Raw genomic sequence first — 16,230 nt, 5'->3', positions numbered from 1 at the left:
TCTCACGCTCTCTCTCTCTCTCTCTCTCTCCAAGATTTGGCACACACATTCATTTGCTGTGTTATCTCGCACCTAAATTACACTTGTCATCCAATCGTGCCAGAGAACACGGAAGGGGATAGCATCTAGTTTTCATCCCTTTCACTTGAAGTTCTCCGGGTGCAAAATCCCCGACAGGTTGCCCTCCTGCACCCGCTTCAGCGTCAGAGCCGCAATCAGTGCCGCCCCCACACCACTTCCGTCCTCGGCCGCCAGAATTTCAATCGGGTCCTCCTCCGTCGGGTCCGTCTTCTCCGGCCAGTCAAGAATCTCCCGAAGAGCCTGGGCACCCCGCGCCTTAAAGTGTGGGTACTTGTTAAACACAGAGCCGTCGGCGCCGACGTGGCATGTCTTGTATCCCTTCTTCGTCGCAATGGCAGCCACACCGCATGCCGAGAGCCGTGCTGCCCGCGTGCCGATCAGCTCTGCTAGCCGGCGTGCCAGCTCCAGCTCCGGTAGGTTGGGGCTGAGGCCGAGCTTGTCCCGGAACAGATCAAATGTCTCCTGCAGGTTCTCCCACGGATCACTAGAAAGAGGGGGTTGAGTATTAGCCGCAGGATGCCAGACAGAAGGGTGCAAATAGATTAAAATGAATAAACATGAATCAAGTCATGGGACGAGTGGCGCCAACGTACTCCTCAATGGCCGACAGGAAAGACGAGTCTAGCGTGTAGGCACGGCGCAGCTTGGAAACGTCCTGGCCTGCAAAAATGTGCGTTTCGTGGTTGTCGTGCAGATCCACCAAGGTCCGGCGGAAGATCTCGCCCAGGTACAGGCCGGCAATCATCTTCTCGAAAGCCTGCTGTCCGGGACGCGGCGACTCGTTGTCAATAATGACGTCATACGGTGTCCGAGGCAGCACCTTGTGCTCGTTGTCGAAAGCGCCCCACTCGCAGTTGATCGCCATCGGCAGGTCAGGCGGCAGGTTCATATCGGCCAGCTTAGGAATTGACCCGCAATTCTCCATGTACGCGGCGTTGCAGCCCGTGCCAAAGATGCAGCCGATCTTCATCTTCGTATCCGTGTAAGCCGACGCAATCAGCGTGCCGGTCGTGTCGTTAATCAGGGCAGCCATCTTGATCGGTGTTCCCTATTCGACTGTCAGCTCTTGCTTACACAAGACATCCGCTCTATGCTGCACTTACACGAGCCGCTAGAGCCGCCTCGAACATGGGGACAACATTGCGGCCTTCGACGCCAGCAATGTCAAACCCCTTGGTCCACCGCTGCAGCACACCCTCGTCAATGTAGTGCTGCGTCGCCGGGTACGAAAACGTGAACCCGAGGGGCAGCTTCTCGAGCTTGGCCACGTCGCTGTGGTGTGTCTCCACAAACTGGTGCACGCAGTCGGCGATGTACTCCCAGAGCTCCTCAGCATCACCCGACTTCAGCTCCTCCGGCATGCGGTACTTGGACTGAATTATGTCAAACTCTGACTTCTGGTCCGTGAGCGTGATCTCGCAGACCCGCAGGTTCGTGCCGCCCATGTCCAGTGCCAGAAACGTCCCCGTTTCGTAGCCGTCAGGCAGCGACATCACCCACGTCGGATTCATCGGCTGTGATGTGTGATGCCGTGTCAGCACACCACCCTAGGTCGCACCAGCAAGTGACAAACTCACAATGCTTCCGCCCGCAACGCTGAGGCCCTTGTCCAGCTCCGTCACAAAGTGTGCCGTGATGGCCTTGAGCTTCTCGCCCGGCACAGTAAACATCTGCTCCAACTTCTCGATCTCCTGCTTGAGATCGTTGAAAATGCCTGCAAGACACATTAGCACACACTTTCGTACAATTCTAGTCCATCCTGCTTCTATATAGACAGAGTGCGGCAGGCTTGCAGTTTATGTTCTCGACATGCTCCGTGCGCTCCTTGGCCCACGAGCCTGCCAATCGGCCGGGAGTCAGAGGAGGTGTGACAGCTGCCATGATTTTGCAGAGGACAGCCGAGGAACTTTGCAAGTTCGAGGTCCGATTGTCCTTGGGTGTAACCGTCCAGATATAGACAGATGTGCAGAAAGAAGTGGCAGAATATGTACAAATTGAAATTGACGTAAAAAGGAAGGAAGAGAAGATGTTGGGTAGCACGAAGGGGTGGCAAAGAACAAGCTGCTAGCCCAAGTTCAGGTTCGCGCGGCTTATATGTAGCTTTCAATGAGACTACCAAAACAAGCCGGACGGCAATAAAGAGGACAAGGGGTAAGTGAAGTAGAGGGGGGGGGTCAGACGAGCACCATGCACTACTATGCACCAGTAGCCGGTCGGCTAGCCTGTGTGATAGTAACAGCGAGAGCCGCAGATGTCGGACCCTCCTAGTCCGCTTCGCCGTGGATCCAGACTGCCCGTATTTCCAAGATACTAGCTCGTCGGCTTTCTCTGGGAACGACAGGGTACGAACGAGCGGCAGCAGGCTTGGTCCGGCGAATAATAGATCTAGCGCGACCGGTGTACTGCCGATGACGCAGTGAACCAAGTTCGCAGAGGGTGTGGCTTGTGTGGGGGGGGGATGATGTAGAAAGCGAGTGTGGATGGAAAGCAATCGCTGGTAGCCAACAGCATTCGGCGGCACGTCTCCCGAATGTCTCCGGACAACGGAGTGTGTCATCGAAACAATAGGACGACTTCCAAGTAAGGGTGCAGTAATACCGGGGATAACGAAGAAGAAAGAGAGGGTAAGCGAGACGGTGTAGATGGTGCTCGTGTGTTCGCGTGCTCATGTATCTTGTAATGGGGTTGTGTCGAGCGGGGAGGAACGTGATGTAGCATTCGATCGGTGCAGAACGGCCGGCCAGAACAAAGCAGGCCGGCCAGACGGATGGTCGTAAGTAGCAGGAACAGCAGGTACGCATATAGCCGCATGCCGCACGCGCATTCGTTTCATCGGTAAGGCGACGCGCTTCCACTTCACGTACCTGTTCCCTTTCGGGAAGGGGGGGGCTTTGGACCCAGACCAACCATATTGACGGTGCTGTGTGATGCGCGAGCCGAACTGCCCGGTGGACTAAAAGCTGTAGGAGGAGGTCGGAACGTTCTGTTGCTCAGTGGAAGACCTGTTCAGCTGGCGAAAAGACGAGTGACGGAGAGAAGAGAGAAAGAGTCAAAAGAGAGGGGTAAAAATAGACTGTTAGTCGGTGGGGAAGCTGCGAAGCTGCAAGCTACATACGAGCCAAGGGGAAATGCCGTTGGAACTCGAGACCATATAAGCCGTGCTCTGTCAGGCCAATCGTCTGGCCCAGATGCAGGCGAGGACAAGGGTCTACAATCGCCGCACGTTTTGAGCAATTGCGAGAATTTCTCCGTCTAGTGTGCTGAGCTGTTTTTCTGCTCAGGGCGAATTCGTCTCTAGGGCCCCCAATACGATCCCGTGGCGGCTCGATTTTATCTACGTATGGGAAGACGACATACGACGCGAAAAAGGACTCAAAGGGGAAGGAAGCTACGGGTAGCAAGGAAGTCGCAGCCGTTGTTATGTTCGGCGCACTCTTACTCAAGCCGAATCAGGATCATATGATTAGAGGACGACTTCATGCGTGATGCGCAAAAGATACAGCGAGCTTTACAACATGGCTGCCGAGAGGGGCAGGCTGCAGATCTAGGAAAGTGTATGCGCTGTTGACGGATCCCCGTAATAGCCAAGAGTGCGAAAAAAAAGCCGAGAGTTCCAAGTCAGGACCAGCCACACTCCTTCCAGACTGTGGCTTGCCTATCTGTGCACGGACCAGGAGAGGGAGGAGCTTTGGCTACGTAAGCTATTACGTGCGGAGCCGGTTTTGACAGCGGCTCTGAGAAACTGAGAACACGGTGTTGTGCAGTTTTGGTGTGTGGCCTTTCGAGCTTCGTTGCCCACCTGCGCACCACGATAACGGTCCGACCAGCGAACCAACCGTTGTTTACCTCTCCCCCTTCCCCACGTTCCCTTCTGCTCTCCATTCTGGTGACCGCAACTCCTACTCATCTTTGCCGTAGGATCAAGCAGCTCATTGACGAGCAGCTCTGCTTCTGAGCTCCGCCCCGACGATGCGCTTGACTCCAGGAGCCTTGCCGGCGCTGCTGCTCGCCCTCTCAACCTCTGTCGCTGCAGCATTTGTCCCGTTCCCGGTCTTCAAGAATGCCAATCTGGTACACGTGCTGTCGCTCGAGAAAAGCTTTGTCAAGGAGACGATCAATGTCGTGATTGAGAACATTGACAGCAAACCGCAAGATGAATACTACCTGCCCTTCCCAACCGCAAAGGCAGCCCACATTGGCGGCTTCGAGGTGAAGGACCGGAAGGAAGGGAGTGCTGGTGCCTTTGTCGCGGAAGCTGTGGAGGTCGACGCAGAGAGGTGAGGGCCTGGCCTGCATCCTGTGCTCGTTCGGTGGTGGTTCGCCTTGGCTGACAAGCTCTTCCTTCTCCCTGTCCAGTGACGTCCAGTACTACCGCATCAACCTTCCGAAGCCGCTGGCGGCAGGCGCACAGCAGACTCTCGGCATCACCTACTACGTTATCGGCGACTTCCGGCCGCTGCCCGCCCTGATTGCCCAGGACGACAAGCAGTACCTGGTCTACAGCTTCTCTGCCTACGTCCCGTCAGCCTACACCACGTCGAAACAGAAGACCGAGGTCAAGTTCGCGTCCACCGATGTGCCCGACTACACCAAGCTTGCGGCTATCGACGGCAAGGACCAGCCGCAGAAGCAGGGCTCCAAGCTGACGTACGGCCCCTTTGACGAGCAGCCGGCCGGCGCTGTGCTGCCCGTGGAGGTGCGCTTTGAGTTCACCAAGCCCGTCAACCACGTGGCCCGGCTGGAGCGCGATATTGAGGTCAGCCACTGGGGAGGCAATGTGGCGTTTGAAGAGCGCTACACGCTGCTGAACCGCGGCGCCAACCTGTCGACTCTGTTCAACCGCGTCAAGTGGGCGCAGTCGCAGTTTTACAACCCAGCGACGTCGGCACTCAAGGAGTTGAAGTTCCCGCTGCGTCTAGGCAGCGCAGATGCGTATTACACAGATGTGATCGGCAATGTGTCCACGTCCCGGTTCCGGTCCAACAAGCGGGAGGCAGTCCTGGAGATCAAGCCACGCTACCCCGTCTTCGGAGGATGGAAGTTTCCCTTTACCATCGGCTGGAACGCTGATGCGAAGACGTTCTTGCGCCGCCTCGCTGGTGATAGCTATGTCCTCAGGGTGCCCTTCCTGGAGGGTCCCAAGCAGGTCGAAGGAGTTGGATATGAGCAGGTGCGGCTTCGGATTATACTACCTGAGGGAGCCGAGTAAGTCCCCACCCGCCCCGAGATCGTGAAGCTCGCCGGTAAAAGTAAAACGTGCGCACTAACATTCGGCACAGGAACGTCAAGTACTATACCTCCATCCCGACCACTTCGATCGACAAGTCGGAAGTGACGCTGCACAGGACCTTTTTGGACACCCTGGGCCGGACGGCACTGGTCATTGAGGCGCACAATCTGGTGGATGACCTTCGGGACCGGGAGGTCGTCGTCTCGTACGAATACACGCTGTTGTCCAGCCTGCGCAAGCCGGTCATCATATTTTCCAGCGCACTCGCCGTGTTTGCGACAGCCTGGCTGATTGGAACTGTGGATCTGAAGTTTGCCAGGAAATAGATGGGGAACGTGGGTTTTTCCTTTTATATGGCTTCTGATCAATGTAACATCAAATCGAGGAGAGGGATTATACGAGGACAAGCGACTGAAAAAGCAGTAGGTATCGAACATAGGGAAACCCGAGCTGCATGGGCAGAAAATGGGAGACGAAATACAAACACAAATGAATCCTAAAAGATGAGAGGCCTACAAATCACTACGTTCCTAGATCTTCCATTGAAGTAACTCGTCAAATACGAAGGTGTTGCTATTCGCCAATAGTCGGCCCTAAACTGGTTCGAGTTGACTGCCTTCAGCTGGCCTATGTCTCCTGATGTAGTGTATGTCAGCGTGCAGCCATCATCGAGAATGGGCGGAAGCCGGTCGAGGCCACTAGGTGGCTGATTCAGACGCTGCCACGAATAGTATCACCTGGCGAGGCTCAGCCCCCAAGGATAGGCGACGTGCTAAACCCCAATCCGACGTCACCCACACCACCACATGTCAGAAGGGCTTCTCTGCATCGTCTTACGGCGACCTTGGCACGCGAGAAGGCAGAGGATGCAAGGCTAAACGGGGTTGAAATGACAGACAATGGCCGGGTAACTGACTTGCCTTGTCGTATTGGAGATGAGGATAATTGCGAACTGGCGGCTAGTCCGGTCAATAAATAGCCAGCGTTTCTCCCATCCTTTTCCACCACCACAGGATCACAGCAAGAGTCAGTTTATCCAAAAGCAGCTGCACACGTCCACACACCCGCCATATCCTGTCTGCCACGCCAAAATGTGTATTCCTGCATTTCGCACCAACTACTACTACCGCGAGGAGATCATTCCCGCTCGGCATCACCATGGGCACCACCAGCATTATGGCGTATCTGTCCCGCGTCGCATTGCTGTGCCGGCTCAAGTGGTCTATGGACGTTCCAGCTACTCGTCCGTCCACCGAACGGCTGCCCCACGTATGAGTACTACGAGTTATCACTCAGGCATTGGTCATGAAGGACAGCTGTCACAATTACGGTACTAAAACAGGAGCGAGGCGTTAGTATGCTTTGGGGGAATGCTGAGTCTACAGTGTCTCACACACGGGGAGTATAGATTACTAGCGGATGACGATATGGTGGCGGGGCGCTATGATGTCATAGCATACCTTGTCGCCATCAGGATCCTTTGTATAAGAGAACATTTGTAAAGAATTGAATTATCGAGCTATTGCATAAAAGTATTCTTTTTACTTGGCCAGAGTCATTCTGCATTATTACTTCCACTGTTGCTTTATTATTTCCAACCGTCTTGTTCATTCGTTTCCCGCAGCATCCGCCACTTCCTGATTCGATCTCTCCTGACATATTTGGAAGGATTGTAACATACCCAAGTTCTGGGAAGGAGCTATTGGTCAACTAGCTCCCCAACCATATACTGCCATAGACGCCTTGAGACGATTGTGTTTACCAGTTCAAGTTTGTCAGGATGATGTGAGTGCATGCGACAACCACAGCTCTCTCTTTCTGCAATTTGTGTTTTGTCGTCTTTACTTTCTCAGTCTCACTCCTTTTTCCTGCTCCTTTGCAAGACATGGGCTGGCTGCCTCGGATTAGCTCCGAGCAGTACGTCATGTTAGTGTTTGTTTCTGAAATTCGAGCTGTATCTGACCTTTGGCTCGCAGGAACCGCTCCATCTCGATCCGCTCGGGTAAAAACACTTCGAGCTCGAATGGCGGCAGCGCCTCGGGAGGTCGTCGTGGCTTTTCGTTTCCATCCCTGCGCGGCACCACGCAACCAGAGCTCTCGAAGAGGCTCTACCGCCTCATAAAGTCAGAGAACACGCTCGTCACAGCTCACGAGACGGCTGGCCGTGAGCGCGTCTCTATCGCGACGCAGCTGTCCGAGTGGGGCGAACAGACGGGTGACGATGCCATTTCCGACGTCAGCGACAAGGTTGGCGTGGTTCTCTCGGAGATTGGCGACCACGAGGACTCATACGCCCATGCCATTGACGAAAGCCGCGACATCCTGAAGGTGATCCGTAACACGGAGAAGAGCGTGCAGCCGAGCCGGGATAGCAAGGCCAAGATCGCCGATGAGATCGCAAAGATCAAGAGCAGGGAGTCTGACAGTCCTCGCCTCGTGGTGCTCGAGCAGGAGCTCGTCCGCGCCGAGGCTGAAAACCTCGTCGCTGAGGCTCAGTTGTCCAATATAGTAGGCCCTATCTCACATCCTACTACTTCTCTATTCTGCATGTTGAGCGCGCTGACCCGGCCCAGACTCGCCAGAAACTGAAGGAGGCATATGAGGCTGAGTTTGCGGCGATCATCGAACGGGGAGAGAAGCAGATTGTTCTTGCTCGACACGGGCGGCGCCTGCTTAGACTGCTTGACGACACGCCTGTTGTGCCAGGGGATACTCGTCCGCCGTATACGGCAACCGCGCAGGCGCGCCAGATCCTCAACGATGCCGAGGACGACCTCCGCGACTGGAAGCCGGAGACGGGCGACTTTGAGAGTAGTACGGCTGGTGCCTCGGGCCAGAACTACGTCCAGGGTGGCGGCAAGAAATACAGGGACAGTGTTAGTCCTGTCAGCAGCGGGGGCTTCCGGGACAAGGCAGACGACCGGGGCAAAGGGACATTTGTGGACAACGACATTGAAAGCCGGCAGGATCCTCTAACCATCAAATAAGGCATACATTGCTTTGTAACAATTTGATTGGTATAGCGGCGTAACCAAGCGCATGCTGCAACATACAATCCGAGGAAGAGCAAGATTGTACTTTGCAAAGAGATGGAGCTCTGCTACTCTTGTAATTAATTTTAGTTGTCCGCTGTTTGGCATGATGTTTGTTAAGTCTATAATTTTATTTGTTCCTCTCGTGTTCCTAATTGATGAGGTGAGAATGTTGTCATGAAGGAAAGTGAGAAGAAAATGATTCTCTACTCGCACTGGCTCATAATACTTGTTGTTGGTAGGGAAACTCATATGATCATGCGAGAGAGCCCCGCAATTATATGGTAAGCTCCACCCAATGAAAATCCGCAAGTGATTCAACTTCACGGCTTTCAACTCGTGTTGAGTGTCACGACACCGGAAGAACAAAATGATGTTCGGTCGAACGACAACGGCGCGCTTTGTTCGCCGGAATTGCACGCGGCAGTTTGAAATAAATGGACAGCGACAGGGCCAATTGTGGCAGTACCGACGGCAGTTTGCCAGCGCAGCAGGAAATGCTGGGACAGCCAAAGCGGATGACATCTATGACGTGGTCTGTGTTGGCGGCGGACCGGCCGGTCTGAGCCTCTTGACGGCCTTGCGTTAGTACCCAAGCCTCCCGCATGTTTCTCTTGCGGCATCTACATGAATGGGCCGTGCCGCTGACCAGCGCAATCGTCCTCTCTTCCAGGCGCAAACCCGGTCACAGCTGGACTTCGTTTGGCGCTTGTGGAGGCCCAGGACCTCGACCAACTGCGGGCCTACTCACCGGCGCCAGAGAAGTTTGCTAACCGCTGCAGCTCGCTGACGCCCTCTTCCGCGCGCTACCTCGACCGCATCGGTGCTTGGACCCACATGCGCCGCGAGCGTGTGCAGGCGTACGAGGCGATGCGAGTGTGGGACGGCGTGTCGGGGGCGCGCATTGCCTTTGACCAGCCCGTGGGAGCGACAATGCCGTCGGACACGGGATCGACGGTGGCGTACATGGTGGAGAACAGCAATTTGACGGCAGGCCTACTGAGTCGGCTGGACGAGCTGGGCGGCGTGGCCGTGTTTGACGGCGCGCGCGTGGACAGCATTGAGTACGGTAAAGCGGATGATGGCCTAGACCTGTCTGAGTGGCCGGCCGTTCGGGTCAGCGGCGGCAAGACGTTGCTGGCACGGCTGTTGGTGGGTGCTGACGGCGCCAACAGCCCCGTGCGGACGTTTGCCGACATTGAGGCATGTGGCTGGTATTACGGTCGGCACGGCGTCGTGGCCACGCTGGAGCTGGACGAGGACAGCGCCATCTTGGGTGCTGGCCGTAAGACGGCCTACCAGCGCTTTCTGCCGACGGGTCCGGTGGCCATGCTGCCGCTGCCGGGCCGGCTGGCGACGTTGGTTTGGTCGACGACGCCGGAGCGAGCGGCACGGCTGCGATCACTGGCGCCCGACGACTTTGTGGCCCTGGTCAATGCGGCTTTCCGGCTGCGGCCTGTCGAACTGACATACCTGCACGGCCAGCCGTCAGGGCAGGTGGACGAGGTGGCCTGGCGGCTGCAGCAGGAGGGCGGAGGCGTGCCGGATGTGGCAGACATGCCACCCCATGTCGTCGGCGTACAGGCCGGCACCGTGGCTTCGTTCCCGCTGCGGATGCGCCACGCCGACGCATACGTGGGCGAGCGGGTGGCCTTGGTCGGCGACGCCGCCCACACGGTGCATCCGTTGGCCGGCCAGGGCCTCAACCAGGGCCAGGGCGACGTCGAGAGCCTGGCACGCGCAATCGCCTATGCCGTGGCACATGGCCAGGACCTGGGCGTGCGCTCGTCGCTGGAGCCGTACCCGGCTGAACGTTATGCAGCCAATCACGTGCTTCTGGGCGTCTGCGATAAGCTGCACAAGCTGTATGTGGTCGAGAACGGCCCGCTGGTGCCGCTGCGATCGTGGGGCCTGCGCGCCGTCGACGCCTTGCAACCGGTCAAGGCCTTTCTCATGCGTCAGGCCGCCGGCGGGACGCGGTGATGAATAGGCGAGAAGGGACGAGATCGAGACTGGATGCAGCATTGCATGATGACAAGCAAAAAGACAGGATTGGCGAATACGTAATCCAGGAGAAGAAGTGATGAATGACGATGATTTTCAACATGGCCACCGCTTTCTTGTAAGCTTGCTTTGGAGCGGTCTTCGATGGGGTGCAGTTGTCTCTCCTTTACCGTTTTAATGCTCTGAAATGGTGGCATCGACTTGCAGGATTTGATATCGTCTCTGCGCTGCCCAGTCGCACCTGCCTTTTGCAAACGGTCTAAAGCCATATAAAAGCTGTTAAGAAGAACGGTTGTATGTCTCATTAAAGTAGCGTAAACTGCTAAACCCGCCCAAATTCAACTACAAGTGGCCTAACAGAAGGAGTATCTGCGCCAACACTGGGTTCATTTACAGGGCAGAAATTGTTAAACCAGAAAGTCACCTCTAGACCATAGGTTTCGGACAGAGAACTTCTGTCTCAAGGGATATACCGGCTTTCCAGAAGGCCTCGGGTCTATGTGTGGCTGCACGGTCACGTATCTCTAAACCAGGCAAAAAGAAAACGTAGTAAAAGAATAACGTCCCATTGAGGTACGTTTTGAATGTTTCTACATCTCTCCGTGCTATATTCACAGTCGTGGGCCGCTCCTCTACACACAAACCCCTCCCGACTCGTCCGCGTCGTGTCATTACCGATCAACCTCGCCTGCAAAGATTAGTCAGAGGGCTGAGGGGAAATGTGTGCGCGGTGGGACTTACCAAACACCAAGTCCATGGTGCCGATGATGGCGACAGCGTCGGCCAACAGGTGACCGCGCGAGATGTGGTCGAAGCCTGCGAGGTGGGCAAAACCAGGGGCGCGGATGTGCACGCGGTAGGGCCGCTCGCTGCCGTCGCTGACGACGTAGACGCCCATCTCGCCCTTGGGCGCCTCGATGGCGCTGTACGTGTCGCCGGGCGGCACGGTGTAGCCCTTGGTGAAGAGCAGGAAGTGGTGGATCAGGGCCTCCATGTTCTCCTTCATGGCGACACGCGGAGGCGGTGACACCTTGTAGTCCTCGACGCGGATGGGGCCAGCCGGCATCTGGTTCAGGCACTGATGGATGATGCGCAGCGACTGGCGGAACTCCTCCATGCGGCAGAGGTAGCGGTCGTAACAGTCGCCGTTGATGCCCACAGGTACGTCGAACTCGACCTGGTCATACGCGTCGTACGGCTGCGCCTTGCGGATGTCCCACGGTACGCCGGAACCACGCAGCATGACGCCGGTAAAGGAGAGGTTCAGGGCCTCGGCAGCCGACACGACGCCGACGCCCTGCAGCCGGTTGATCCAAATCCGGTTGTCCGTCAGCATCTCCTCGGTCTCGTCCAGGCGGTCGCCAAACTGCGTCGCCCACTGGTAGATGTCGTCGAGCAGACCGATCGGGATGTCCTGGTGCACACCACCGGGCCGCACGTAGGCCGCGTGCATACGGGCGCCCGACACGCGCTCATAGAACTCCTATGGACCGATCAGCAAAAAAGACAGGGCGGCGGACGATCGCACAGACTCACCATCAGCTTCTCTCGCTCCTCAAAGCCCCAAAGGAAGGGCGTCAACGCGCCGACGTCCATGGCGTGCGACAGAACCGACATCAGGTGGTTCAGAACGCGTGTGATCTCGCCAAAGAGGGTGCGGATGTACTTTGCGCGCTGGGGGATCTCAATGTTCAGCAGCTTCTCGACCGCCAGCGCGAAGCACTGCTCATTGGTCATCATGGACACGTAGTCGAGCCGGTCAAAGTACGGCAGCGCCTGCAGATACGTCTTGTACTCGCATAGCTTCTCCGTGCCGCGGTGCAGCAGGCCGACGTGCGGGTCCGCCCGGATAATCTCCTCGCCGTTGATCTCGAGGATCAGCCGGAGCACGCCGTGCGCAGCCGGGTGCTGAGGCCCAAAATTGACCGTATAATGCCGGATTTTGCGGCCCTCGACCGAGTCCTGGTGCGGCCGCTTCGACGTCGCCTCATCCGGGGGCAGCTGCCTCGACAGCAGGCTTTCCGAGCTGGGCAGCTCAAAGTCCGATCCGACCGGGATAAGTCGGGTTTCCTGGCCCTCGTAGGGCGAGGCGTTGGCGCGCAGAGCCGTCGTCGAGAATGCGCGGAGCACCGAGGATGTCCGTCGTGCAGCCGTCGCTGGCCGTGTGCACAGCATCGCAGGATTGCCGCCAATAGAAGCGCCGGAAGCGGCAGCCGGCCTCAGGCAGAGCCGTTTGGCACCGCGGCCGGCCAGCCGGTAGATGCCCGTCATCGTTCGTCGTGTGTTGGGGGTAAATCGCCCGTTTTAATTTTGTGTTCTTTTTTCCCAGGCGAAAGGGAATGCTGGCAGGCCGGATGGGTCAATTGCACCAGCAGATAATTGTCCTCGCGAACAGCCCACTTCCACGATGCCGATAGCTCGTCTGGAGCCGCGTTGACCGTCACGGGATTTGGGGGGAGGGGGGGGGAGGTATCGGACCGGAGGAGGGGAGAGGATCTGGTGCGGCAAGACGGACCCTTTCGACATTGGCTGCCCGTCAAGATCCGAGCTTGCGGGAAAGAACCAGATCACGGAAGAGTGAAATTCCGAGCCGGTCCACTTTTCCCAGCGAGTCATATACTACGAATTACAGGAAAGTATGGAGTACGCCATTGGACAATGCATTTATATATGGGTCTGCGGCTTACTAACTTGCTGGTTATCTCTTATCGCCGATAAGAAAAAAACTTGGAAAAAAACGTATCGGCTGGTGAATCTTCATTCAGTCAATGCTGCAAGCAGCATGCGAGCACAATGGCGCCCATCGTGAAGCCCACCAAAGAGGAGCTTGAGCGGCGACAGGTATGATGACTTTTCCGTCTCGAGACATCCCACGCTCTAACTTTACAGACGGTCGGCGTCAACTACGAGACGGTCACCAATGTCTCAACTACTGAATTTCCGGGAAACTACCCGGGCGAAGATCTCGCATGGGATGTCGACGAGTTTCGCAACAAGCTCCAGATCCAGTTTCACCAGAACGAGCAGTTCGAGGCCTCGTTTTCACTCATCGGCGTCGATGCCAGCATCGCGAATGCGTTCCGCCGCATCATGATCTCGGAGATCCCCACCGTTGCGATCGAGACAGCCTACATCGACAACAATACGTCTGTGATCCAGGACGAGGTGCTGGCACACCGCCTGGGCCTGATCCCTTTTACCGGCGGATACGACGGCCTGCGCAACTTTATCAAGTGGTGGAAGCGGCCGGGTCCCGACGCCGACCCCAACGAGTTTCCGCCCTCGTTTGATTACAACACCATCAAGCTGAAGCTGCAGGTCGAGTGCACGCGCAACCGCAGCGCCGCGCCCGGCGAGACCGACCCGTTGAAGCTCTACCACAACGCCCACGTGTACGCCCGCGACATCGAGTTCGTCCCCGAGGGCAACCAGCCGTCGGTCTTTTCGGGCGAGAACGCCATCCGGCCCGTCAACCCCGACATCCTCGTGGCTAAGTTGCGGCCCGGCCAGGCCATCGACATTGAGATGCATATGCATAAGGGCATCGGCTCAGACCACGCCAAGTTCTCGCCCGTGTGCACAGCTTCGTACCGGCTGCTGCCCACGATCACCATCCTGCAGCCTATTCTAGGCGCCGACGCTGTCAAATTTGCCAGCTGCTTCCCCGACGGCGTCATCGGCCTCGAAAAGGTCACCCGGAAGGACGCCGCGCAGGACGAGGCCTACGTCGACCACATTGGCGACGACAAGGCCGTTGTGGTCGACCCGATGCGCGACACTGTCAGCCGTGAGTGCTTGCGGCACCCCGAGTTCCAGAAAAAAGTGAAGCTGGGCCGCCGCAGAGACCACTTCATCTACTCGATCGAGAGCACCGGCCAGTGGAACAGCGACGAGCTCTTTCTTGAGTCCATCAGGCTGCTGAAGATCAAGTGCCAGAAGATGGAGAAGCAGGTCATGAACATGATCCGATAAGTGGGGGAAAAGAGTGCAAGGAAGAAGATCACGAGAGGCGCATTCTCGTCCTGCTACGGAGAACAATTAGATACGTGTATACAGTATTAAAACAGGGGCGGATGGGCATATATGGCGTCCAGGATACCACAAGCAATCAATGGGGCACACGAGCCAGAACCGAAAGCGGAACAATAGCTACACACAGCAAAGCAGAACTTGAATCATTCCTGCATAAAATGCGAAAGTTTTTTTGGTCTCCTTTTCTTTCTTTGATTTGTTCACATATCCGGTCCATGCTAGGCGATTGGGACAAGGACGAAGCTGAAGACGAGGCTAGGAAAGGCCGGGTCGGTGATGACAACCTCGAAGCCGTGCTCGAGACCGAGGTCGGCCAGCGTCTTGTGAAGGTTTGGACGGGTCTGTTCTTCGAGGCTGGGGGGCGAGCGCATGTAAAGCGTGCGCCCCTCAGCGCGCACGGACGGTTTCTTGAGCTGGGCCTCAGGGCGGTCGCTGAAAGAGTCGAGAAAGTCGGACAGGGTGACAGACAGGTCGGTGGGCAGGGGGCGGGCCTTTTGGTCGGGCGAGCAGACGGGACAGTCGTCCTTGCGCTCGTGCTTGAAGGTATATGTGTAGATGCTGTCGTTACCCGAGTACATCATGTAGTTGTCCTCGAGGCCGAGCGAGGGGGCGATGCTGGTGGCGATCTTGAGGACCTCGTTGCAGCAGCTAGCAGCGACGACGGCATTGGTGGACGCGATGGCAGGGATGATGTTCTTGACCACGCCCTGGGTGAGGGCGTAGGTGACGCCGGCGATGCCAAATTCAGCCGCACGGCCCAGCGCCTTGTGGTACAGCCAGGTGATGTGCTCGGGGTCGTCGTTGTCCAGAGCTGGGAACGGCTGCTCCTGATCCCAGGCGATCACGTGTGCCCACTCGATACAGTGCTCGGGCTGCCGCGGGATGCTGGCTAGCGTGCACAGCGGCACGGCCGCGCGTGGTGCGTGCATGTCTAGCTGGCACTCGATGCACGATGTCAGCGTCGGAATGACGACGCGCGACTGGCCCTTGAAACCCTCGGTGCCGCCGTCGATGAGCGGCTTGATCGCGTCGCCGGCCCCGTCGTCATCGCCGTTCTCGGCCAGGTCCACTAGCATCGCGTTGATCCACCGCCGCGCCTCGATGCTGTCGAGACCACACACAACTGCTTGAAACTGCATGTAAAAAGTCTGGTCAAAGTCCTGGATCCGTCGGTTGTGCGGTGTGATCGTCACGCCGCGCACCCGCCGCATGACGAACCGTGCCGCCACCTCTGCCTTGTACTTGCCCACGTCTGACTGCCGGAACAGGAACTGCCGGTTGAGGTTCGAGATGTCGATCGTGTCCATGTCGATCACGTGGATGTCCTTGAACCCTGACAGCGCCAAGTTCTTGAGGATCTCGCAGCCAAGCCCGCCTGCCCCGATGACGAGCACCTTCATCTTGTCGATAAAAGGCACCACCTGCTCCGGGTCAAACCCGGCCTCCATCGGTGTGAATGGTCCTGGCGTCGTCCGTATCTGGTCCAGGTGCTTCCTGCAGACAGCTCGGTCAGCCAAATGAGGAAAGCCCGGAGAGTATGCCACCACGTGCGTCCTCACCATCGCCGCCCAGAGCCTGTCTCGGCGTCGGTCGCTGCCATGTTCCCGCTCCTATTCCGCCTCCTATTCTTGCCGTTTTCGAGTCGTGATGTCTACTCAGGAGAGTCGCGTTATGGCTGCGTTTGCTGAACGATGGAGGATTCAGCAGCGAGTGCATAATATTCGAGTGAGCAGGAGCGAACGAGGCTGGGCTGCTTATCGATAAGCGCAGCTGCAACAGGCGTCCCCGCTGTGAAGCCAGCCTGCATTTTGGGCGACACGGCTGCCAACATACACAACCTGCAGCAAAACT

General features: G+C 57.0%; 7 protein-coding genes across 7 annotated transcripts; 4 read left to right on the top strand and 3 right to left on the bottom strand.

Moving 5' to 3' along the window:
• Nucleotides 1-141: 141 nt before the first annotated feature.
• On the bottom strand, nucleotides 142-1,962 carry CMQ_928 (hexokinase family protein; the record flags this gene model as incomplete). The annotated part of the gene is made up of 5 exons (XM_014318007.1): nucleotides 142-565; nucleotides 675-1,129; nucleotides 1,185-1,595; nucleotides 1,659-1,795; nucleotides 1,857-1,962. The coding sequence occupies 5 exons, from the start codon at nucleotides 1,960-1,962 to the stop codon at nucleotides 142-144; spliced, it is 1,533 nt and encodes a 510-aa protein (XP_014173482.1).
• Nucleotides 1,963-4,050: 2,088 nt separating this feature from the next.
• CMQ_1626 (oligosaccharyl transferase subunit) lies at nucleotides 4,051-5,637 on the top strand (the record flags this gene model as incomplete). Its single annotated transcript, XM_014318705.1, has 3 exons — nucleotides 4,051-4,358; nucleotides 4,438-5,286; nucleotides 5,361-5,637. 3 exons carry the CDS (start codon nucleotides 4,051-4,053, stop codon nucleotides 5,635-5,637), a joined length of 1,434 nt encoding a protein of 477 aa, XP_014174180.1.
• A 1,559-nt stretch (nucleotides 5,638-7,196) lies between these two features.
• Nucleotides 7,197-8,298, top strand: CMQ_989 (sphingolipid long chain base-responsive; the record flags this gene model as incomplete). Its single annotated transcript, XM_014318068.1, has 3 exons — nucleotides 7,197-7,228; nucleotides 7,288-7,819; nucleotides 7,885-8,298. 3 exons carry the CDS (start codon nucleotides 7,197-7,199, stop codon nucleotides 8,296-8,298), a joined length of 978 nt encoding a protein of 325 aa, XP_014173543.1.
• A 415-nt stretch (nucleotides 8,299-8,713) lies between these two features.
• CMQ_408 (ubiquinone biosynthesis monooxgenase) lies at nucleotides 8,714-10,326 on the top strand (the record flags this gene model as incomplete). The annotated part of the gene is made up of 2 exons (XM_014317487.1): nucleotides 8,714-8,927; nucleotides 9,017-10,326. 2 exons carry the CDS (start codon nucleotides 8,714-8,716, stop codon nucleotides 10,324-10,326), a joined length of 1,524 nt encoding a protein of 507 aa, XP_014172962.1.
• A 692-nt stretch (nucleotides 10,327-11,018) lies between these two features.
• Nucleotides 11,019-12,618, bottom strand: CMQ_1518 (NADH-ubiquinone oxidoreductase; the record flags this gene model as incomplete). Its single annotated transcript, XM_014318597.1, has 3 exons — nucleotides 11,019-11,035; nucleotides 11,089-11,830; nucleotides 11,884-12,618. The coding sequence occupies 3 exons, from the start codon at nucleotides 12,616-12,618 to the stop codon at nucleotides 11,019-11,021; spliced, it is 1,494 nt and encodes a 497-aa protein (XP_014174072.1).
• A 522-nt stretch (nucleotides 12,619-13,140) lies between these two features.
• CMQ_1170 (DNA-directed RNA polymerase 1 and 3 subunit) lies at nucleotides 13,141-14,319 on the top strand (the record flags this gene model as incomplete). The annotated part of the gene is made up of 2 exons (XM_014318249.1): nucleotides 13,141-13,188; nucleotides 13,237-14,319. The coding sequence occupies 2 exons, from the start codon at nucleotides 13,141-13,143 to the stop codon at nucleotides 14,317-14,319; spliced, it is 1,131 nt and encodes a 376-aa protein (XP_014173724.1).
• Nucleotides 14,320-14,597: 278 nt separating this feature from the next.
• On the bottom strand, nucleotides 14,598-16,186 carry CMQ_426 (nedd8 activating enzyme; the record flags this gene model as incomplete). Its single annotated transcript, XM_014317505.1, has 3 exons — nucleotides 14,598-15,873; nucleotides 15,939-16,030; nucleotides 16,121-16,186. The coding sequence occupies 3 exons, from the start codon at nucleotides 16,184-16,186 to the stop codon at nucleotides 14,598-14,600; spliced, it is 1,434 nt and encodes a 477-aa protein (XP_014172980.1).
• Between the last annotated feature and the right edge of the window lie 44 nt (nucleotides 16,187-16,230).

Source organism: Grosmannia clavigera (genome assembly GCF_000143105.1).
Source record: "Grosmannia clavigera kw1407 unplaced genomic scaffold GCSC_140, whole genome shotgun sequence".
In the NCBI taxonomy this organism is placed as follows: Eukaryota; Fungi; Ascomycota; class Sordariomycetes; order Ophiostomatales; family Ophiostomataceae; genus Leptographium; species Leptographium clavigerum.
Note: the sequence above shows the minus strand (reverse complement) of the source record. Positions and strands in the feature narration are given on the sequence as shown.